General features: G+C 40.7%; 2 protein-coding genes across 2 annotated transcripts; one reads left to right on the top strand and one right to left on the bottom strand.

The window, feature by feature from the left end:
- Positions 1 to 12,184: 12,184 nt before the first annotated feature.
- On the bottom strand, positions 12,185 to 15,622 carry haus2 (HAUS augmin like complex subunit 2). The gene is made up of 7 exons (XM_033643243.2): positions 15,408 to 15,622; positions 14,232 to 14,318; positions 13,750 to 13,848; positions 13,449 to 13,518; positions 12,972 to 13,104; positions 12,601 to 12,709; positions 12,185 to 12,491 (listed from the first exon to the last, which is right to left on the bottom strand). The coding sequence occupies exons 2-7, from the start codon at positions 14,316 to 14,318 to the stop codon at positions 12,378 to 12,380; spliced, it is 612 nt and encodes a 203-aa protein (XP_033499134.1). The 5' UTR covers positions 15,408 to 15,622; the 3' UTR covers positions 12,185 to 12,377.
- A 144-nt stretch (positions 15,623 to 15,766) lies between these two features.
- lrrc57 (leucine rich repeat containing 57) lies at positions 15,767 to 22,925 on the top strand. The gene is made up of 6 exons (XM_033643242.2): positions 15,767 to 15,925; positions 16,220 to 16,520; positions 17,268 to 17,403; positions 18,774 to 19,042; positions 19,178 to 19,363; positions 19,956 to 22,925. Exons 2-6 carry the CDS (start codon positions 16,437 to 16,439, stop codon positions 19,995 to 19,997), a joined length of 717 nt encoding a protein of 238 aa, XP_033499133.1. The 5' UTR covers positions 15,767 to 15,925; positions 16,220 to 16,436; the 3' UTR covers positions 19,998 to 22,925.
- Positions 22,926 to 23,810: the final 885 nt, after the last annotated feature.

Genomic DNA, 23,810 nt, shown 5'->3' with positions numbered 1-23,810 from the left:
GCAGTAACGAAAAGGTGTTTAAGTTTGACATTTGAAGTGCGTCTTGAAGCGCTCATGCAGCCACACTTTCCCCCAGTACTCAAAAAGCTCACCGTGGCCCTCTGTGGCTCAGGAGGTAGAAACACATGAAGCTAGAGTCAAATATCACTCAAAAAATGCTTTTATTTGGCAAACAAAACACTAAACTACACACAAAACAAAACAAATATTTAAATATATTAAAACAACAACATGTTTAACTATAAACACACGAGCAAAGACATATTTAACTATATAAAGAAAAAACAAATATATTAAACTACCTGAAAGAACTAACAAATTATTTCACTCTTAACACAAAAATAGTAAAATATATGAACAAAAGCCAACAATATATTAGAATAAAAATGGAATAACCAACTTTTTTTAACTATATCAACAAAGAATAAACTATACAAAAGAACCCTAAACAACAAAAAAATAACAAAATATATGAACAAAAACCAACAATATATTTAACTATTCAGAGAAGAACAAAGAAATTATTTCACCCTAACGACAAGAACAAAAAATAACCAAAAAAATAACCAAAAAACTATATACTATATGTTAAAAGTAATAAAGTAATAAAACACAAGAACAAAGAAATATTTAACTACATAAACAAAAAACAAACTACACAAAAAACAAAAAAAATTAGTAAAATATAAACAGAATAACCAAACAAATAAAACTATATGCAAGAAACAGCATTAAACTCTATTGTTGTTCTCTTCCTTCTCCTCTTCTTCCTCCTCCTCCTTCTTTACCTTCTCCTCCCCTACTCTTTCTTCTTCTCCTCCTTTACCTTCTCCCCCTCCTTCTCTTTCTTCTTTCACTCGTCCTCCTCTTTCTTCTTCTTCCTCTCCTCCTCTTTCTTCTTCTCCTCCTCCTCCTCGTCTTTCTTCCTCTTCTTTCTTTCTCTTCTCCTCCTCCTTCCTCCTCTTCTCCCGGTACTCCTCCCTCCTTTTCTTCAGCCTCCTCTCCCTGACCTCAGGCTTCTGGTGGTATCGGCGCCATCTTTTCTTCAGGTTAGCCTTTACAAACTCCTCTGTGGAGACCCCGCCTCTGATCTCCGTCAGCCACTCCTCCACCGTCCTACAGAGGGGGTCTGTAGCCTGGCAGAAGGACTGGCGTGTGGCCCGGTGGACGCTGTGTCCAGACTCACGTGTCATCCTCAGGTTACACTGCTTGCAGATGTGGTGCTCCTTCTTAGGTTGGACTTGCCCGGCTTCAGCCTGCTTCTGCTTCACCTTCCACCTCCAGCGGGTGGTCTTGGGTACGTTGTCCTTCATCCACTCCTCCAGGGAGACCCCGCCGGATGTGGACGGGCAGAAGGTCTTGGATTTGTGGACAAAGTGCCCGGGGATGGTGGTGGCTTTGCCACAAGCAGGGCACATTATGGGAGCTTTGCGGCTCTTGGAGGTCCCTGGCTGTGGCTGCTGTGTGGCAGGAGCAGGAGTCACTGGGGTGGGGGGAGTCTTGGAGGTCGAGGGGGTCTCCTTCTGTCCAGACCGTCTGGATGAATCTATACAGAGAAAAAACACAGGTTTATTAAAGTGCAAAATGACAAGTGTCTCTATACAAGATCGTTTTTAGCTCAGTCACAACTTTTAGGGAGTTGTTTTGTTTGAGCAGAGTAATAAAGTGCCACAGTGGATTTTAAGCCCCTTTTGGTATGGTACGTTTGGAACCAGCAGTAACCCTTCAGACATGGTGCCTAGACCCTCGGTGTGTTCAGACAGTCCTCTTAAATGTGGGCGGGGTTGTTGTCACTCACTGCTTCGTCCAGCACTCGCTGTATTTCCTCATCAGCTGTGACACAGATGGAAGTCTGCACCTGGTTCATCGTCCACAGAACGAGGCTGCACGCCCACATTTTCAGAACAAAATAGAACAGGCTGCAGTGAGAGTCTCTCTCCATGGGATATTTAAAAATAGCAGCTTTGAGCATTTAGTCCTTCTCAGGCAAGCTCAGGGGTTTAGTGTTGCTGTAGCCCACAGGAAGGACGCTCTAATTAGTACCAACCTTCTTTTTTCCCCATTGTTTTAAGATTTTAGTCATTTAGTTTATCTCAACCCTATTTTTTTTTATTTAAGTGAGTTACCCTTTTAACTTGAGAGATATTTAGCATTTAAGTTTGGAAAACTTTTTTCAATTCAATTTCAATTTAGGCTTCTGTTGTTGTTTTGTACATATACTATGTGAACTGGATAGATGACATGTAAACTGAGTATTTTTGACAATAAAAGACAAAAAAAACACCTGTTCTTCTTCTTCTTTTCTCAAGAGGAGGCCAGAAAGGTTTCATGAAGCGGAACTCAGGTGGAGGGATGTACGACTTTTTGTCAGCTCTCCACTTACACACCTCTTCTTTGTAAGAGGCCCACCGGTCTCTCTGGGCCTTTGTGTCTTCAGCCATCTCTACATGAGGACAAAACAGAAATAAAGTAAACTGAGCTGCACATTCAGTAACATCAACAAGTTATAAAAGGAGAAGAGCCTTACCACACAGTGTAGAGAAACTATAGAACAAGACAGAGGTGCTGTGACCTGTGACTCCAGCAGCATCAGACAGCAGTTGTGACAGCTGATGTTCCTACAGCATCTCTTCACCTCTGATCCTTACGTGTCAACAAATCAGATCTGAGCCCTGCTGATCAACCAATCAGACGTGAGCTCTGTCGATCGCCCAGCCATCTCCTGGAGCCCCTCAGTGTGGGAGCTCCTCAGCAGCCAGTGGGCGGACAGAAGTTGAAATTCAAAGGTTGACACTTGGAAACAGACACTGTGTTGCTCTCTACATATATTTAAGTATACACATATTTTTATCATAGTTCTGTGTCTTTAAACTTTGACAGCAACTTTTAAGTGAAGTCAGACTATCTGTGTTCACACACCTGACCAATACAGGTGACATCATTACATCACTGTGATCAGCAGAGATGAAAGACAGGAAAAAGGTGTGCTGAAAATACCTCTGAATTTATTAAACAGAGCAACAGAACCAGAGGCTGATATCAGATACACACAGTGTTACTGAGCTCCATGTTTTATTTTTTAATCAAATTTCAATAACAAATATAAGCATCATAAATAACATACAAGTTAAATATAAAATAATACCAATGCAAAACCAAAAGAGGCAACAAACAAAAAAGTGCAAGGCAGTAAAACTTTTTTAACAGTAAATTATTCAAAGAGAAATGTCTTTAATCGTGTTATATGTCCAGTATGTGCTGAGGTTTGTCCATAGTTCTGAATGATTTACAGTGCAGATCGGATTAAACACTGAGTGCTGTGTCAGTGCAAACATATTTTAACATTTAAAGACATGACAGCATTTAGTGTTTCACAGAGTGGAGTCAGTCAGTGACACACACACACTTAAAGACTTCAGAGAGAGAGTTCAGAGTGGCAGTGTAAGGTGTTGAACAAACAGGCTCTAAGTGTGAAAGTCACAGAAAGTTCAGCTCTGACCTTCACACATGCAAATCACCCTGAGTACAAACAACTCTACTGCACAACATTAACTTTAGCTTCAAAACACAGGTGGAAAAATCTGTAAGCAGCAGCAGTAGCAGCCCCAGATGGGCCGGCAGTGGGCTCCTGTTCCTTTCCCTGCAGCCGCAACATGTTGTCATCAGTGGAGGGGCTCATGGCAGGCTGGGTCTCCCCTGCCCAAAGAGGGTCCTGCAGGGAGAGGAGGGCAGAGGCAAGGGTGCTCCTCTCTTGGGCAGCTGTCCACCTTTTGTGCCTGCAGAGTGAACACAGAGCTGTTAGTGCTGAATGGTGACAATAAATATTTGATGTTGGTGCGTCAGGAGCAGCTGCTGAAGACAAATGAGATGATCATCTGTGAGACAAGTTTTTAAATAAAGAGTCTGACCTCTGAGAGAGGGTGGCCTGGTTCACGGCAAACAGCTGGAAGGTGGTGCTGTTTCTGAGGGCAACGTGCGTGGTGACGACGTACCTGATGGTTTCCCTCAGAAACAGTGTCCCCATCATCCTCTTGCTGCTGGAATGGAGGACAGTCAGCCGGATAAAGATGGCCTCCACCAGCCGGCTGGTGTTGGGTCTGCTGCCTGTTCCTGCAGGCTGTAACCAGACACAGGAGAGTGACAAGTGGACTGAAATTACACTGTGGCTGCGAGACAGTGAACACACCAGAACTGTGTAAACACGTACTGTTTCATGCTCTCCAGTCCTGACAGGCCACTGTGTTAGGAGCGTAGGTCTTGGACAGCTGGGCCCTGTAGCATGATGGATATAAGGGGTTGGAATTGGGGGGTTAGATCACCACATGATTCCCGAGCGCGGCACCAATGCTGCTCACCGCTCCCTCAGGGGATGGGTCAAATGCGGAGAACAAATTTCACACACTCAGGTGTGTGACAATCAGTGGGACTTTAATCTTTAATACACCACAGGGCCCTTGTCCGCATCAGGCAGTCCTGTTCTGGGGGTCAGTGGTCTGACAGAATGTCTGTTTTGAAGGGCGGTGGAAACTGTGACCTGTCTGCTGTGACCACCTCTGACCACATGACTTACAGGTCCTAGTCTTTTGATGGTGTTTGACCAGGACCTGCCCAGGTGGTGTGACCCTCACCCCTCCACCTGGTGATCTTTGGAGTGTGCTTTGGCATCCACTGGTCCAGGGTTGGCCCAGACGTGGTGTGGGAGTACGTCTTTCTGAGGTACACAAAGTGCTCAATGATGCTGATGTCTTTGTTGCACCGTGGACAGACACGTGGTGGGATGTTGTCCCATGGTGAAGCTACACAAAGTAAAACACACACAGAGGTTTATTAAAGTGTAAACTCACAACAACAGCAAATGGAACATATACAGAGGATATTATCTCCATATTTATGCTCTGATTTGTGTGTGGTTGTTTACCACAGTCTGCGACACCAGGGATCAGCACGCCTGCCTCCTGCCCAACACACAATGCACCGAGCCCTGAATCCTGCCACTGCAGGTAGTGGGCCCACAGGGTGTTGGCTCCATGTTATCTATTTGGGCTGAGCCCAACCAGGCCCCATGGCCCAAGGCCCGATTACCAGACACTCGCTGGCGAGCTCCCCCTTCTTCTCGATCGGTGCCTTTTAAATCAGAAAAAGAATATAGAAAACTGAGTTCTTCTTCTGTGGTGTCTGTCAGCATCTGAGGGAACTGAAACACTTATTTATAGAATGTCTACATTTTGCTTTTAACAAAACTGGCTTTTTATCTTCTTACTTTGTTTGTGTTATGTACCAGAATACCAATGCACATCCCTTGTAGGGGAGAGCACAACCTGATGCGTGGTAAAGTGTAACACAGACTTTTTCAGTGGTTACACAGGGTCAATCCTTTCATGCTTTTGGCAAGTTGACCACAATACCACACTACTGTGACCCGCAAAATTCCAGAGATTGGACATGTTTTAGCAGAGGTTAGTGCCAAAGAATGTTTTCAGCCAATTTTTGTTTTTCTCATCACTGAGCTGTCTATTTAAGCCACCAAATCTAACCACAAATCATCTTAATATCTGTCTTCTTGCCTAAAACATAGCACTGTTTTGATTGATGTAATCAACTCCCAGCAAGTGATACAGCCAACCCTCTGCCTGTTACAATTAACCCCATAACCCTGTATATTGTGACATTTCACTTTTGCCACTTCTCTGTGCAATGATAGAAGAAAGGTAAGTTCTAAAAAAAAAAATCTGTTCATTTGTGGCAGAGATTCGCATGTTGTTAGAATAACACAAAACAAAAAAATAATCTCAAACAGTTTTAATAGCATTTAGACAAAACTGAAATGTGTTAGGTTGTGCCCTGCTCTTCCCTATTTGAAAACCTACATGGCACTAAAACAGATTCTGATTGTTTTGTTGGCCTCAATACTAAACAGAAATACAGCAGATGACAAAAACAAAAAGGTTAACAAGGGTAAATATAAAGACCACAGTCTCTTAGAGGTTGTAGTTTATCTAAACACATAAATCCACTGCCTGCAACATGATTAGGTTAGAAAAACATAAGGCAGAATTTTAAACATATAAAAAGAAGGAAAGAGTCATTTATTAAAAGGCAGAGTGAAATTATTATTTAAGTATTGGTGTCAGTATAACAGGAAACGAGCAAGACTCCCACAATCTTACCTCTGCTATGTTTATTGACCGTAAAGCCAGTAATCTACAGCTAAGAAAAATATTATATAAGCTTTTATTTATTTATTCATTCATTTTTTTCTGTTTAAAAACGATCAGTGAATTTCTTCCTGTGTAAATCTTCCACCAGTGTCACTGAACTGTGCTGTACTAACATTAGACTGACATTGACAGCGTTAGCAACGGTAACTAAGGGGCGGGACTAAGAACAGTCCGTTACCTCGCTCCTGCCTCTCTGATTGGCTTATTTCACCAATAGACGTTTGTTCAGCCGCAGAATTAAACAGGTAAGATCTGAACTAACTCAGTTAATTACCAGATTAATTTAATATTTAAGAAGAAATCACACAGTGAAATTATTTCGCTAGCTTTAGCTTTTGTCTCAGTATTTCTTACTGTGCGATGGTCCGCTGTTGTAACTTCTGGCCGACATTTTGAGACTGCTCCGCTCCTCAGTCTTTTTAACTTTAACGGTCCGCGGCAGCGACTGACCACATTTTATGACTCCAGAAAGAAATTAAACTTATTAAACATCACGAAAAACCTTCTGTAACAACCTTACCTGTTGGGGAACACGGAAAACGTATCGTTTCAACTTTTTCCACGGGAGCTCATGAACAAATCACGGAGCACTGAGGTCGGAGACGGCGCCAAGATGGCGACCTTCCGGTCACCGTAATTGAGATGCAGCTGTCATCAGAGTTTTCACAAAATGGCGATTTGATAGTTTTAGCGAGATATTTTAACTTGCAGTTACTCCAGTGATATTTTAAAGACGTAGTTGGTAAAAATAAAAACATTTTTTGGAATAGTTGTTGTTGTACCTTACAGTTTCTTAAGATTTTATAACATTACTGTGATTTTACTGAGAGTGTAATGTTAAGGTTACTTTATTAGCCCTATTTTGACTGAAGCACTACAAAATGTAATCTTATTAATAATCATCTATTAATGATTTTTTTAAGAGACACAACACAGAATGACAGAAAATAAGAAAAATGTCATGATATGAAGTGAAAATCTGACCCCCCCCCCCCCCCCCCCCCCCCCCAAAAAAAAAATAGTATTTACGTATAAATACATATGTGATTGGACAACAAGCTTCTAGGGCCTAAAAAGTGAGAATACTCAAAAAGCATGATCCAACAGTCGAGTTAAAATTAAATATTCAGAGGTAGGTAAACTTCCAAAGGAATCACCCTCAGTAATATATCAAAAAACTATATCAAAGACAATATTGAGCATTGAGAGGAGGGTATGTAAAAATACCTACATATAGAAAATATATGTATATGTATGTATAAAAATACCCCATATAGTACTTGTTCAAAGACATAAGTCAAGTCAAATTTATTTATATAGCACATTTCATACCCTATGTGCTGTACAGATAAGTCAATTCAAAGTCCACTGTAGCCCAAACACAAAGCATGCCTCAAAGGTCTGTACAAATAGTAATTTCAATTCAATTTCAATTATCAGTTTGATCTATAAAGTCCAATATTACAAATCACAATTAGCCTTAGAGGGCTTTACAGTATACACCATCCCTCACAGCAGATGAGGAAAAACTCTGGTCATAAAACCCCTTTAACAAGGGAAAAAAACCAAAAACAGTTATAATTATATACATACATACATATATATATATATATATATATATATATATATATATATATATATATATATATATATATATATATATATATAATTATATTATATTAAACACTGAGAGGAAGGTAAAGTATGAAAATACCCATAATAAACCACCCATGATAACACTTATCTTAAAGCGCAGGACAAAATAAAGTCAGGAACAAGAAATAATAGTCGTTCTTTACTATCAGCTTCTGACGTGCTCTCAGTTGTTTTCTAGAAATGGATCATACACCACAATCAAGTTTTCTACCTGAGTGGAGACTCCAGGCCACAGCAGGGCCTGGTCCTCCTCCATCATCATCATCATCATCATCTTCTCTGAAGGTGTGAATCATCGTCTCTTTCAGTCAGCCTGTTAAATGTTATCCACACTGAGTAACAGCTGAAGTGTTTTTAATTATCAGTACCAGTAGAGGCTGTGTAGTGTGCAGCTTGTGACTAATTATGACAATAACTATGAATTTAAAATAAATTACTGATGTTTATTTTGTGTCTCTGTCTGTTGACAGGATCCGCTCCTCCTCCTCCTTCTCCTCCTCCTCCTCCTCCTCCTCCTCCTCCTCCTCCTCCTCCTCCTCCTCCTCCTCAACCGCCTGCTGTCACAGTTTGTATTTGAGTTTTCTAACATCAGAAAATACTATGATTTTGACACTAGTCATAAACATTATATTTCATTAAGATATTCTGAATTAGGCCTTTTTCTGAATTTAGCATTTTGTGATTAAGACGTGGGATATGGCGGTATTATTCAGGTTTTAGGAGCATTATCAGAACAGTATACAGCGCATTCAGGGCATGGATCTCAGACTGTGGTTGAAGGAATAAAAGAGGGAGGCTGTGTTCATGCGCTCCAACAAATCCACCGCCTTTGTGAAACTTAAAAGAAATCCTATTATGATACTAAGAAGAAAAATGTTACAAGCAGCTCCTGTAGTTCCTAACTGCCATATTTTGACCAAGCGACATTCTCCGAGGCTGAAAAATGAAGCCAATGCAGAAGTGCCAAAAACTGCAGTTCCTCTAATGGCCACTTGAGGCTGGTTCCAAAACAGAGTAAACCCTCACAGACACCCACGTAGAAATGTCCAACTTTACAGCAGAAATAAACATGTTCACAGCCTGGTACGGAAGAGTTTTGGTCTCAATAGTTAATTTCAACATTTATTACAACTGCATGGGCGTGAAATTCTATATGACTAATCTGTTCACATTCTATTATGGCCCAAAGTTACACATATTTAAGGGCGGGGCTGCTCTGACTGACAGGCTGTCTGTGAGGCGTCACTACACCGTGTGAGTCAGATCTGCTCCTCCACAGCTCCAACCTCTCATCTACATATGTTCACTTCTGGCTTCAAAAAAACAAAATGGTGATAGCATTCCACGAACCAATGGGTGACATCATGGAAGCTGCGTCTAGTTTTTATACAGTCTGTGATTTTGACACGATAAACGACATGATAGGCACTTTAATCAGTCGCAGGGCTGCATGTAAACAGGAACATTAGTAGAACATTCATTTTCATTATCCGTGTAAACAGCTCAGTAGATATATTGTCTTTTTCAGAAAGAGGGCAAAAACCGTAATATTTTATGCATGTAAGCGTTGTCATTGATCAGGTGTGTATCGTTTGATCATGAAGTTAAAGCGGATGTGGGACGTGTTGGTCACAGGTGAACATCGACTCTCACAGAGCTCCTGGCTACCAACAAGTGGTGCGACTTGCTGAGTGTCTAGTGGAGCGCTGCAAAAGAGGGTACATCTACGACAGCGGAGTGGAGGAAATTGTGAAGCTTTGGGAGAATCTCGACGAGGTCGATAAGGCCCGTGTGAAGTACCCTCCACGCTACAAAGTCGTGGAAGACTTTTACAAATGGTAGGTGTCAATGCATTCTGTTCTGATAGCCGGGTGCATGTTAGTAAATACCTGGATCCATCACACAGCCAACAGATCTATGATTGTCTCTGAAAATAAACATGAACAGATTGTATTAAATGCTACTAAACCCTGTCACCACTTTTTGGTTTCAGCCGCATCATAACACCCAGAGATCGAGGAACATGGCCTGACGCCACCAGACTTGTGGAGGCCATCTTTGTCCGGCTGTGCGTCCTCCACCAGAGCAGCAGCATCAGGGAGAGGGGTCGTTTAATCCCCCGCTTGACTCTAGTTCTGAGGGACTATAGAATGATCAGGGACACTGTATTGTCCCACCCGCGAGTCATGTCCAGAACAACTCTCCAGCTTTTTTCTGTGAGCAAGAAAACCGTGTCTGAGTGGTGAGAGCCTCGTCTTTATTCACAGTCTTATCTTTGTTATCTGGAGCTGCACATCCAGGTTCAGAGTGACAGAGTAGACGAGCAGTGTTCCTGTATGATATGATTGATATGTAAAATACTGCAGCACAGTAAACACCAGTAATGTTCACTTTAGCATAAAAACGTCAATTAAAATCATGTGTAGAAAACCGTCAGCTCTGTTTTTACTCTGCAGGCACCAAAGATGGGTCAACAACCAGGAGAGGAACTTCCTGTCTCCATTTATCCACAACATGCAAGAAACTGGCACCGCAGCATCCTCCACCTCTGCTTTATCCATTCCTGCAGCTTCCAACAACTCTGCAGCCTCCTCCACCCAAGCATCTTCCCCTGTCTCAGCAGCTCCTTCCACTCCTACACCTTCTTTCACCCCTGTAACTTCCTTCACCCCAGCAGCTTCCTCCACCCCAGCACTTTCCTCCACCCCAGCAGCCTCCCCCACCTCTGCTTCCTCCATCCCTGCAGCCTCCAGCAACTCTGCACCTTCTTTCACCCCTGCAGCTTCCTCCACCCAAGCAGCTCCCTCCACTTCTGCACCCTCCTCCACTCCTTCAGCCTCATCCACCCCAGCAGCTTCCTCCACCCTCCTCCACGGTCCCGCAGCACAGCCTATCGGAGGAGGCTGAGGGAGAAGGAGCAGCGTCTGGCCCAGGAGCGAGGTGTTACCCTCATACAGCAGAGGAGGATGATGGAGACTTACACATGTAAGCAGTGTGGACGGCCAAAGACCAAAGAGTTCGGTCACAGCCAGTACGGAGGAGAACACTTCTGCTCCAAGGCCCAGGGTCGCTCTGCAGGGGAGTGGTTGGAGGAGAAGAGGAGGCAGCATCAGAACAGTTAGCTCCACACAACACTTTCTGACTCTTTATGTCCTGTTGCTGTGTCTGGACCTTTTGTTTCATTTGCACACACAGGTTGTGTTTTCTGCTGTTGTTCAGAGTGAAATATGTTTTAATTTAATTTACACTGAAAGTGTCTTGTAGAGGAAACAGCTGTGTCTCTTTAGTTCGACCTCTCGATCTGTGAATTCAAAGCTGCTTTGTGTGTGCGTAAGTTTCAGGATTGTAAATACTTCAGGTGTCTTCAGACAGTGAAGTGAGTGTCCAGCCTTCCAGTCTCTCGTCTTGAGCATATTTACGTGTGCACCAGTGTCCTGGTTGTGACAGACCTGCAGTACTCTGACAGGTGACTGTATTGCTGCTGTTGTTTTCCATCAGTGGTGATCAGAGAAGCTGAATCTAGTCAGAGAGCAGCTGAGGGGAGAGAGCTCTGTACAGAAACATGATGTTCAGGAATCAAACCACACTTGCAGGCAGGAGATGATTCAGTGCATTAATGTAAAACAGCTGTTTTTATGTTTCACCTTGTTGACGGTTAATAATGTCTTTTTAATAACTCTGAGTCGTTTAGTAAAAACAGGCCTCCTGTGCCAAGCCGTGGGTTCAGTCTCAGACTGTGTTCTTGCTTCAGAACGATTCGATGATCATTCGAGTGCAGGTCAATAACAGCACTGTGCACTTTGATACTGAAATGGAGACGGAAGAATTTAAAGTTAGAAATTAACATTACAAACCAGTCTTTTGATTAAAAATTCTGCCAAAACAAAATCTTTAACAAGTGATGTGAAGCAGCCAGGTTTGGATTATCTTTGGACCTGATATTTGAGATGATTATCACACCATCAGTGTCCAAATCTGACGTCTGGAATAAGACTTCTAAAGATAGAAAATTTATTTTACACAGGTTTAACACAGAAGGCTTCACTTCGTTTTAAATTCACCACTTTATTTAAAATCTATAAAGAGAGAGAGATCCTCAGATAAATCCATCTCCCACTGGCAGCCTGTAATCTTTTCAGCGGCTCGTCACGTGAAGAGATTTAAATCAAAGAAGGTGAGAAATCAGTCGCCTAAAAAAGAAAAAAAAAGTGTTTTAAAGAGACATCTAGAAATATGTTGTTATTTAACTTACTTGGTGTTTTATAACACGGCTGAAGACACAGCAGAAACAGGAAGTCACGGCGGCAAAGTTTCTACCAAAATCAGATTTTATTACAAAAACAATAATCAAGTCTATCATGTCTGTAATATCTGACACAATAATAATAATGATAATAACTAATACACAGTGTCCATGTAGAGATTCTGTGTTTGTCCAAAGAGACTGATTCCTGTCCGTCCAGCAGGAGCAGGAGGAGGTGTGGAGGAGGTGTGGAGGGGTCATCATGCAGAGGTGTCACTCTGCTTGCTGCTGTGGACTTCCTTCCTCTGGAGGACCTGACTGGACAAACTCTCCACATCCGCCACGTGAGCCAGTAACTGTGTGAGAGAGGTGTTCTGATATACAGAGAAAAGAAGAAGAAGAAGAGGGGTTAAATATGTGTAGTTACTGTATACAAACATGATCATGTGTTGTGAGTGGACACAGTGAGGTCATGTGACTGACCAGCTGAGTCAGGTGGTCTCTGGCGGCGGGACTGCAGCGGACTGAGTTCAGGTTCTCCTCCAGAGTCTCGATGAAGTCCAGCAGCATCTTCACCACGTCCACCACGAACCTGAAACACAGCACGCCATCACAGCTCCAACTGGGGACATACTGGGGACAAATGGGACACACTGGTCTCTGTCTGTATTGTTCCAGTTTCATAATATGAGCTGGAGGTGGTGATTTCAGGTCTCAGGATATCAACTGGTGTTGCCAACAACGTCTCGGTTTTCCTGCTTGTACTGGAACGCGATCAACTTGGGTGTGGCATCATTTCCAGCTTCAGCTACCGAGTTAAATGCAACGCAGCTTATGTGTCAGACAGACATTACCTGTGCAGGTGAGCCTGAACAGGCAGGTTGGTGCGACCCAGTGGTTTCATCAGTCTCTGCCTCAGACTGTTCTGATCCTTCAGGAGCTCCTGTAGGTGACTGCAGAACATCTGTAACATCTGGAACCTCTGAGCTGCAGGAGACACCAAACTGTGTGAGGTCAATCAGATTTTTAGACACAGCTTTTGTATGACTGTTTGTTGGGTTTGTTATTGTTCCAACAAGTCTCCACATTTCCTCCTGTTTCACTGTTAAATCTTAAAAGTTCACCTGGTGATGAGTTTTATAACTTCAGCAGTGGGTGAGGAGGAAACACACAAATCAGTGTATGTTTAAAATACTGATGAAACGTTGAGAAGTTTGTTTTAAGTCCAGGTAAGTTTGTGGATTCTTCTGATTCTCAACAAATCTCATGCATGTAAAAAAGAAAAATCAGCAGACGTTTGTTTAGTTCTCGTGTGAAACAAAAACACTTACTGAGGTAGAAACTGTGCGTGACGTCGGCACTCTGCTTCTCCATCTGCAGCAGCTCCACCTCCAGCTGCAGCTGCAGCAACAAACAATAACTCAACACGTTAACAATGTTTATCTTTGATTAGAAAACACAGATCTGACTGCACACATGGAAAGGATTAAGATGAACAGGACACTCATAATAAAAAACATTAAAATAATCTGCAGGTTTTTGAACTCTTTTAACTTAGGTCCAGTTCATTGATGATGTTAAATATTTCCAGGTGCTCGGACACAAAGGAAGTGACATCAGACTGAAGTGTACCTGATCCAGCTCTCTCTGCATTTTGATTCGTTGCTCAGCCTCGTGCAGGTGAGAGGAGAAGGCGGGGCTCAGCCTGGAGGAGGCGGAGTCTATTTCCTCCTGGGGACAGGTAGAGACAGAAGAACATGAGGATCTTCATTATTTACAGACTTAATCAGGAAAGAGTTGGTTCTGTTGGAACATGACTGTGACGTTTATTCATCTATCGTTATATCCACTTTTTTCTCCACCTAATTTTAGTCTCTTCTGTAGTGGAATTAACATATTATACACATATACTCTTACAGTGACGGTCCACCAGCAGATAGAGACATGAAATACAATATGGCTCAATGTATGTAATATTCATTCATTGTGATGAATAAGAAAAAGCACTTTGGACAATTCTTTATTTATTTTAAAGCTGATATCAGCCGATACCAATGACGTGCTGATATTATCGTGCATCTCTAACTACATGAAAGAATATAACCTGCTCTGACCTGAGACAAAATTCCTCTAGAGACACATCTGGACAGCAGGCTGGCAGCTGGAGTCACTGAGAACGGACACAAATCCCACTGATCCATCTGAAACACACAGAGACAGAAATAAAGTAAAGAAGAACATATCCATCACCATCAGAACTACACAAATTGAATTCCAATATGCCAGACACATGCTTTAATGCTACAGGAACACTCTTTCACTGCTTGTGGGAATGTAATGTGATCAAGTTTTTGAAAGGAGGTTCTTGACATGATTCACCAGGTAACAAAATGAAATCCCTGGTCAGCCAAAGCCGTGCATCGCAAGTGTTTGTCCAAAAGATTTACAAGAAGACTGACCATGCACTAATAGACTTGTGTTTCTCACAAGCTAAAAGAGTAATAGCTATAAGATGGAAAGATGTGAACAAACCAAGTATGAATCAGTGTAGAAAGAATTTATCAACGTGTTGCTGTGGAAAAACTGACATATACTACTGAAGGAAAGCTGACAGTGTTTGAAAAATATTTGGGGAGCTTCATGGAGTTTTTGAAACATAGTGTTTATAATGTTTAATAAAACCAAAGACTGGAGTGGGGGCAGGGCAAGTGCAGTAGCCCATGTGTACTTCATGATTACTGTTTACCACTTTAACATCTGTTTACTCACCTCTGTTTTCATGCTTTTTTGCCTTTTCATTTGGTGATTTACCAAATTTGCTGCCAAGACTGACTATTCTACTTTATGTAATATCTTTTAGAATTGATAACCCAACAAAAACATAGTTTTAAAAAAGAAATACAGTAAAGAAGCTAAAGCAAATAAGCTCCACACGTAGCTTATGTTATGGAGGAAGACGACTCCAACAACAGGAAACGTGTATATATATGTAACCCTGATTTTTCTCTACTCAGATGTTCTGTGTTGTACAGTACATATGCCGAACTGATGTCTGGTTCTTAAAGACTCAAAATCTCACTGAATTTTCTTCTAAAAGTTCTGTATGTTAAAACAAAATACAAGACAACTTTAAAGTGAGCGATTTTTAAACGCGACTTGGCGAGGATACAGCGCGGGTAATGAAGACAGCCACAGAGTGTAATTTGACGGTAACACTGAGTCCGTTAGATGATATGAAGCTGTACACAAAACCACAAACAGTTTAGTAAGAGTTTAATGTTTGTTCTTACCGTTTACACAGCAGGATGTTCCTCTCTGAAACATCAACAACGGCTCCAACTGAACCCGCCCTGCGATTTGTCTTCTTCTTCTTTGAGGTTTAATGGCAGCTTGTGCCCGTTACTGCCACCCTCTGGACTTTTTAGAGAGTTTCCGGTACTTTTCACGTCACTTCGACTCTGAAATACTTTTACTTTACTTAAATATTTCCATTTTCTGCCTCTTTATACTTCTACTACATCTCAGAAGGAAATATTGTACGTTTTACTGCCCTATCTTATAACTTCAGTGAGGCCTGCTGTGGTGGCGGTGTTGCACCGGAAGCTGTTTGCAAACCGCTAATACAATCAAAAGAAGAAGAAGAAGTGACGTAACGCTTTCCGCTCTTCCCATTGGCTCACGCAGCCGTTCAGTCCCCAGTGTAGCAGGGCGTCTTCTTTCTGCTCACTTTTAGTTTTATACTAATATTTTATTAAACAGTGTTGGAAACATTTGGACAAAAGGCGCCATTTTAAGTGTTCGCTTTCATGTAAGTAAAACGGCCTCGTTTCCTGTTTGTTTAGTTGTGTTCATGGCGGCTAGCAGGCTAACGTTAGCATGCTAGCACGACGTTAGCTCCTGATTCACACCCACAAACATAAATGTGTGTTTTTACTGTGTGTTTACTGAGAGCTGTCGGGTTGTTTGTTAGCTGGTTAAACATCACACCAGTGTTCCATATGTTTTATTATTATTAAGATATTATTACATTATTGTCAAGCTAATGCAGCTAGCTCCTCCAGCCTGTTGCTTGTTGTTGTTGTTGATTACTCTTCTTCTGCAGGGATTTCACCGCCTGATCTCATTAACACCTACCGAAGAAGAAGGAGAGGGGCGCCTGTAAAGCTGTCAGCTGATCCCGGGACTCACATTCATCCTGTCTGGATATGAACGCAGAGATTAGCTTCACTTTAGCTCCAGTTTTACTGCAGTAGATAGAGAGTGGAGCTGCATCACCACTGTGTTTGACAGACAGACCGACACCTGGCTGCAGGGTCCAGATGGGGAACAGTGCACTGAAGTCTCACCTGGAAACCTCCCAGAAGACTGGGGTGTTCCAGCTGACAGCGAAGGGACTGCAGGAGGTGAGACACACACACCTGTTCATGACGTCACTGTGTTTATGGTTCAGTATTAAACAGATTTGCAGTGATGACGCTGCTCCAGGCTCAGAAATAATCTGCTGTTTAAACCAAAAACAGTCAGAAACCAAAGTCACGACACGTCATGTGACTATGTTTGTTCTGATTTTAATTCTGTTTGTCACCAAAAACCCAACAAAACACACACAGTCTGACATGTGACAAAAGACAGAAAAGATCAAATTAACAATACATAGCATTTATTAAAGCCTGATCACTTCTAAGTAAATATATCTCCAAACAAAATCATGTCAGCTGTCACGTTACAGACTCAGTGCCATATAGATGTGATTGTTGAAGCTATTATACATCATATATTGATTAGTCGTGTGCATTAAGAGATTGTTCTCTGTCTCTTCTCGATATCAAACTTCAATCGATCAAACTTTAATTGTACAGCACCTTTAATACACATTAGTGCAGTTCAAAGTGCTTCACAGATGACTGATATGCTGATAAACAGAACAATTGTGCACCATAAAAACATTTTTTTAAAAAGACAAAAATGAATTCACAATTTGTGACCAATGCACATGAAACAATAAAAAAATGAAAATATAATAAAGTAGATTTGAAGCTACAGAACTGCACTTTCTCCTCATTGTTTTTGAGCTCTTTGTCTGTCAGTATTTGTGTGGTGTTGATCTTCAGGTCAGTCTGAAGTGTTTCCTGCTGCTTGTGTTGTTTCAGTTTCCTGAGGAGCTGCAGAGACTCACCGCTAACCTGCGGACAGTCGACCTGTCAGGGAACAAGATCGAGGTTCTTCCTGCCGGCATTGGAAACTTCCTGCAGCTCAAGAGTCTGACGCTGAACTCCAACAGACTCAGTGAGTGTTTGATGTGGGAAACAGCAGAAAAAGACACAATACAAAAGTTAGATGTATCTACTTACGACCTTCAGTTTAGTTTAAGTTTTACTTTAATAGTCATATGTAGGTTAACACAGGGTCAGAGGTATAGCGACATGTATTAGACACGGTCAGATCAGCAATAACAGAAAAAGTCACAGTGAGCATAAACAATATAGGTAAAGATACAATTAAATAAAAATAAAGATGAAATAGATAAAATAAGATAAAAATGAAATAATATAGAGGTAAAATAATATGAAAAAATAAATGAAGATACAGTTACATAAAGAAATAGACAAAAAAAATAAGAAAGATAAAATTAGATAAAATAAGAAAAGTAAAGATATAGTTATATAAAATAAAGATGAAATTGTTAAAAAATAAGGATTTAAAAAAAGACTTAAGGTAAGATAAAGATAAAATAATGTATGTAGAGACAAATTAAGATAACTAAAGATAAATTAGATTAAGATAACATAAGGTAATCAAACATAAAATAGATAAAAATATGATAATTAAAGATAAAATAAGATAAATAGATATAAAATTAGATAAAGATAAAATAAGATGAATAAAAACAAAAGTAGATAAAAAAAAATCAAGGTTAAAAACCAAAGATAAAATAGATAAAAATCAAAACAAAATATAATAATTAAAGATAAAATAAGATAAATAAATACAAAATTAAATAAAGATAAAATAAATATCAAACAGTATAAATAAAATAAGACAAAAGATTAAGTAGATAAAAAATAAAGATAAACTACATAAAAAATAAAACAAGGTTAAAATAAAGATAAAATTCATCTAAATAAAGATGTGTTTGTTTTTGTCACTGACAGGCTCCAATTGTTATTCTAAGCGTCTGACAGCATTATGAAAGGATCCCTACAGAGATAGAGCTTTGTGTTAAAGAGTAAGATCCTTTTTGTTTCACCAGAAGCCGCCCTGAAATCACCATCACCAAACCCACCAGACTCCATTCAAATAAACAGTCATTTTAGCGTGTACAGAGGCAGCATGTTGTCACATCTGACTGGGTGAATTAAGGGTTTAATTCAACCAAACCAGAGCTGGTGATTGTTGGAACAGCGGAAGATGAACCAAGAAGTCTTTGTTGAGTTTTATTTAGTTTCAGTCGACTTTAAACAAAGTGTGTTTTATGATGACAAAATTACTGTTTATTTTAATGGAGTCTGGTGTGATGCTGATTTCTGGTTAAACAAAAAGATCTAACACTTTTCAGAGAGTGAGATCTAAACACATTGAGGTCATCATCAGACCTGGTTCTGGTGTGATCCGGATCGTCATGTGACCCGTTAACATCCCTACATGTTGTATTTCAGCCAGTGTTCCCAGTGAAATCGGAAAGCTGAAGAAGCTGGAGACTCTGAGTCTGAATGGGAACCGGATCCAGCAGCTACCCCCGACTCTGAACCAGCTCAAAGCCCTGCGGACCCTCAGCCTGTCCGGGAACCAGATCTCTGAGTTCCCCGCAGGACTTGGAGCCCTGAGGCACCTGGACCTGCTGGACCTGTCCCGCAACCAGATCCAGAACGTCCCCGCAGCCGTGTCAGAGCTGCAGGCCATCGAGATCAACCTCAACCAGAACCAGGTACCATGAGTACAGAAGTGCCACGCCACGGAATGATAAACAGATCAGGCACGCCTCGTACTGTCAAACATATGGATTAATTATCGACTCTGCTTCCTCCTCCTCCTCCTCCTCCTCCTCCTCCTCCTCCTCCAGATCTCGATGCTGTCAGAGGAGGTGTCCAAGTGTCCCCGTCTGAAGGTCCTCCGTCTGGAGGAGAACTGTCTGGAGCTGTCGTCCATCCCCCAGTCCATCCTGAGGGACTCGCAGGTGTCTCTGTTCTCTGTGGAGGGAAACCTGTTTGAGGTGAAGACCCTCAGAGACCTGGAGGGCTACGACAAGGTGAGGACCACTTCCTGTCACGCTGCATTCAGGGCCCGTGGGAGAGAACACGCTGCACTGTTCAGAATGCTCCCTGCTGGTCTCTGTTGGCTTTACTGGTTTAGAATTGTCTGTACTGGTTTTAAATGCTTTATAATGATCTGTACTGGTTTATAGTGTCTTTAATAATAAAATAGTGGGCCATATTTGTCTTTTAATAATGTTTATGATTGTCTGTACTGGTTTATTATGGTCTGTAATGGTTTTATAATGATATGGAACGAAGCAATGGTCCCTGTTGGTCTTTGTTGGTATCTAATGGTCTGTACTGGTTTCTAATGGCCTGTACTGGTTTCTAATGGTCTGTACTGGTTTATACTGGTCTGTACTGGTTTCTAATGGCCTGTACTGGTTTCTAATGGTCTGTACTGGTATATAATGGCCTGTACTGGTTTATAATGGTCTATCCTGGTTTATACTGGTCTGTATTGATTTATCATGGCCTGTACTGGTTTATAATGGTCTCTACTGGTATCTAATGGTCTGTGCTGGTTTATAATGGTCTGTACTGGTTTCTGATGGTCTGTGCTGGTCTCTGTTGGTCTCTCCTCAGTACATGGAACGTTTCACAGCCACCAAGAAGAAGTTCGCCTGAAGACACTCGATGACGAGTCTTAACGTCAGAGCCCAACCTGGAGGCGGGGTCAGCTGAGACTCCGCCCACCACCACCCCTGCTGCTGCTTCTTCTGCTGCAACAAACAAACAGTAATAATGGACCTCATACAGCCGGGACAGTCCTCCTTACAGCACCACCCCTCTACCCCCACCCTCGCCTTCTGCTGCTGCTGCTGGATGAAGAACAGACCAGCTGCTTCCTGTCTGACTCATTTAACCTGCAGACAGACAGACAGGTGGACAGACATGGCGGTCTCTGGGAGTTTCACATGGAAACAGACGACATGAAGAAACAGATTTAACACGAGAGGAGGAGGAGGAGATGATGAAGGTGGTGAACCTTCACTGTGTTTCCAATCGACAGCAGAGACTCAGGGACGCGTTCACGTTAACACAACGTTCACTAACGTTCACTCTGATGTTTGTCTCTTTAATTTATTGTCTCCTTTAACCTTTAACTTCCTCTGAATATAAACACAAACATTTAAACACAAACATTTCATCAGTTGGGAATAAAAACACAAACTCTGATGTTTAGAGACTGAACAGAGTTTTTAAAGACGAGGACACAGAGGAGTTTAATGATGATGATGATGATGAATGTAAACTGATTCCCAACATGCTGTTTGTCTTATTTAAGTGGGAAACATCTTCATCATTACATCTCTGTGAAACATTTGGAGCCTGTTTCCACCAGGAAAACAGATGATTTAGAGCTGAAAGGATGAATTAAAGTCAATATTTAAGCAACAACGCAACAAAAAACAAACCAGACTCTCTGCTGGTTTCACAGTCGGGTTTTTGACTGTTGGTCGGACGTGGAGACGTCACTTTGGACTTTTTTTCCCAGCTTTTACACCATTAATCAATAATTAGCAGATGAATTTGAAAATAATCAGCACTTAGGAAAAAATTTAACTTTGTGAATAGAAGCAGATAAAATCATCTTTTAGTGTATTTAATTGTAGTTTGCAGCATCTGTAAATAGTGCCATATAGCATGTTTTCTGGAAAATCAAAAGTCTGACAAAGTAGTTAAACAAGCTCTGATTATTGATCCACTTATTAACATCATGGAAAAAACACGCTAATATTATCGTCTTCCTCCATGTTGCTTTTATTAATAATTGAACATTTTTCATGTGAAACAAAAACACATGAAGACGAAGAAGCTCTGAATGTGACGAAGACAGATTAAAAGAAACACTTAGATGAAACGTTGCAGCACAAAAGTGTATTAAAACAAAATTACATGATAGAATGTGACTCACACAGTCGATGTGTTTGAGAGGAGTTAGGGATGCACGGTAACATCGGCACGTCATCGTTAGCGGCTTTAAAATGAACGATCAGAATCGGCCAACATGGTTTTTCTTACTTTACACAATGACTGAATATTACAGACACTGAAAAGTATTTCACGTCTTCATCTGCTGGTGGGCTGTCACGATAAGAGCATGTATGTATAATATGATGTTAATTCCACTACAGAGGAGACTTGATGATCACTAAATTAGGTGTGGAAAAATAGTGGATATATTGATATTGGTTATCAGCCAAATGAGTTGTTATATATTGGCAAAAAATCCAATATTGTGGCCCAAGAGGAATTGATTGTATATAATCTATAAGAGGTTTAATTTTCGTTTCTCAAACAACAGGTTTATTTCTTTAGCTGTGAAGAATATCTATAATTCAAAATTTAGTGTTTTTGTTGCATGTTATTGCAAAAACCAGAAAAGATTTCCATACGATGAACGTCGTTCACGTGACTCATGTTGAGTTAAAGTAAAAAAAAATATATTGTGAAGACAGAGCAGGAGGACTGTTGGAATATATTTGATTTTTCCTCCAGTTTGTTTTCCTCCTGGTGGAAACGAGCTCCTGCAGAGACGTTTGAGCGTCTGAATCCTGAATTTAAACTGAAACAGCATTAATATTTAATTTATTAAAATCCTTCTGAGAGCAGACGCACAAACACAACATCACTTTCTCTGCTGGTGTTTAATATAATTTCTTTCTGTGTTTTATTCTTTCATGTTTCTGGATTTGAGACGAAGGTTTGTAAAGTTTCTGCTTCAGTGTGAAACAGCTGATGAGTTTGTTTCATCTGATCTCAGCTCAGTTTGACACTTATAATGTGAATAATGAGCAGAGTTCAGTGAGGAGGAAGAAGAGGACGTTAGTGTCAGAGAATTGAAGGAATTTATAGTTTTTATGGAGGATTACAAATGACTAAAGTATCAATAAATAATTAAATATAAGTTAGAGGAATAAATCCATGAATATAGAAATAATACATTTAATTCAGAAATAAATGTTGAATTTAACAGGATGCAAAAAAATAAATGTCTTAAATTAATTTATGTTTTTTAAAAGATATATCTGTGTGTCTGTGTCCGAGAGGACGGAGATCATAATGTCTGTATTTATTGAATTATTTATGCATTTATTTTTTCTGTATTAATTGATTTGTTCCTGTAATTATTTAGTGATACTTTTGTCATTTTTAAGACCTTTAATCATGTATCAACATTCTGGGATCATTTCACATTAACACACACACACACACACGTTAAAGTTTTATTGACCATGTTGGGACTTCCTGTTTCCTGTCTTTAATCTTAAACTCTAACTCACAGACTTCCTGTCAGCTGCATGTTTAAAGGACAGATTGTCTTTATTCTTTTATTAAAGCACGTACTAAAGCATGTTCCATACTTACAGATATTTTATCATCTGTTAACGAGTTGATATCTCGAAGGATTTTTGTTGATTTGAACAGATTTTACTGTAAAAAACTTTTTGAAGTTGTTTCAGTCCTGACGAGAACGTCCTCTGAGTGTCCAGCTGATCAGAGGAGGAACAAGTACTCAGATCTTTTACTAAAATAAAAGTATTAATATCACAATGAAAACTGTTTTTAATTATACTTTAGGCACCAAAAGTAGAAGTTCTCACACTGCAGATTGACTTTTAGATTTATTGGATTTTACTTCTGAGTTTTAATCATCAGAATGTTGAGTTCATTTTACCTTCTGTAGACACAGCTGGATGGTTCCATCTACAACGTAATGTTTTATAAACTGTTGTGTGTTTTGATGTATAAAATTTTAATCAGAAAAGTAACTGAAGCTGTCAGATACATGTGTATAAGTGAGTACATTTCCCTCTGAGATGTTGTGGAGTAGAAGAATAAAGCAGCAGAAATAGAAATTCTGAAGTAAATAGGACCCTCAGATCTGTGCTGAGTCACAGAACATGAGGAAAATTACTTTTGTTTCCCATCACTGGTTTCTGTACCTGAGCTCTGATCACCTGGATGACATCACATCACTTTTTGTGAGCATGCGTGTGTGTGTGGACTAAACCTTCCTGCACATACAACAGCTTCATTAGGAGGAAGAGGAGGAGGAGGAGGAGGAGGAGGAGGCTTAGAAAAGAGGGAACAGACTCTTGTACAACCAGGACAGAAACACTCAGATGAAGGAGATCAGAGGAGCTCCTTTTGTAATCTTAAAAACAGGTTTTCAGCCAACGACCTCTCTGTAGAGACCCATCAACAGGCCGACAGCTTGAATGTGTTTTACTGCAGGTTTGATGAGACCACGTTCACACCTCTCACCTGACATCAACCAACCAACCTGCAGCAGGAGCTCACCGGAGGCCTGACCTGAACTAATACACCTCCATCACCAGGCTAGATAGATTGATTTTTAGATTAGAAAGCACAGATTTTTTTTGTATTTTGTATTTTAAACATAGATATGGTGCCAGAGTGCATTAAAAAGCA

The sequence above is a fragment of the Epinephelus lanceolatus genome, chromosome 15, assembly GCF_041903045.1.
Source record: "Epinephelus lanceolatus isolate andai-2023 chromosome 15, ASM4190304v1, whole genome shotgun sequence".
NCBI lineage: Eukaryota > Metazoa > Chordata > Actinopteri > Perciformes > Serranidae > Epinephelus > Epinephelus lanceolatus.
This window is presented reverse-complemented; position numbering and strand designations above follow the sequence as displayed.

Coding starts and splice junctions, on each gene's coding strand:
- lrrc57 (XM_033643242.2), top strand. CDS start 16,437: ATGGGGAACAGTGCACTGAAGTCTCACCTGGAAACCTCCCAGAAGACT. Junction 16,521..17,267: donor CAGCGAAGGGACTGCAGGAG/GTGAGACACACA, acceptor GTGTTGTTTCAG/TTTCCTGAGGAGCTGCAGAG. Junction 19,043..19,177: donor TCAACCTCAACCAGAACCAG/GTACCATGAGTA, acceptor CTCCTCCTCCAG/ATCTCGATGCTGTCAGAGGA.
- haus2 (XM_033643243.2), bottom strand. CDS start 14,318: ATGGATCAGTGGGATTTGTGTCCGTTCTCAGTGACTCCAGCTGCCAGC. Junction 12,710..12,971: donor GTTCAGGCTCACCTGCACAG/GTAATGTCTGTC, acceptor GCTGTGTTTCAG/GTTCGTGGTGGACGTGGTGA. Junction 12,492..12,600: donor GAGACCACCTGACTCAGCTG/GTCAGTCACATG, acceptor TCTGTATATCAG/AACACCTCTCTCACACAGTT.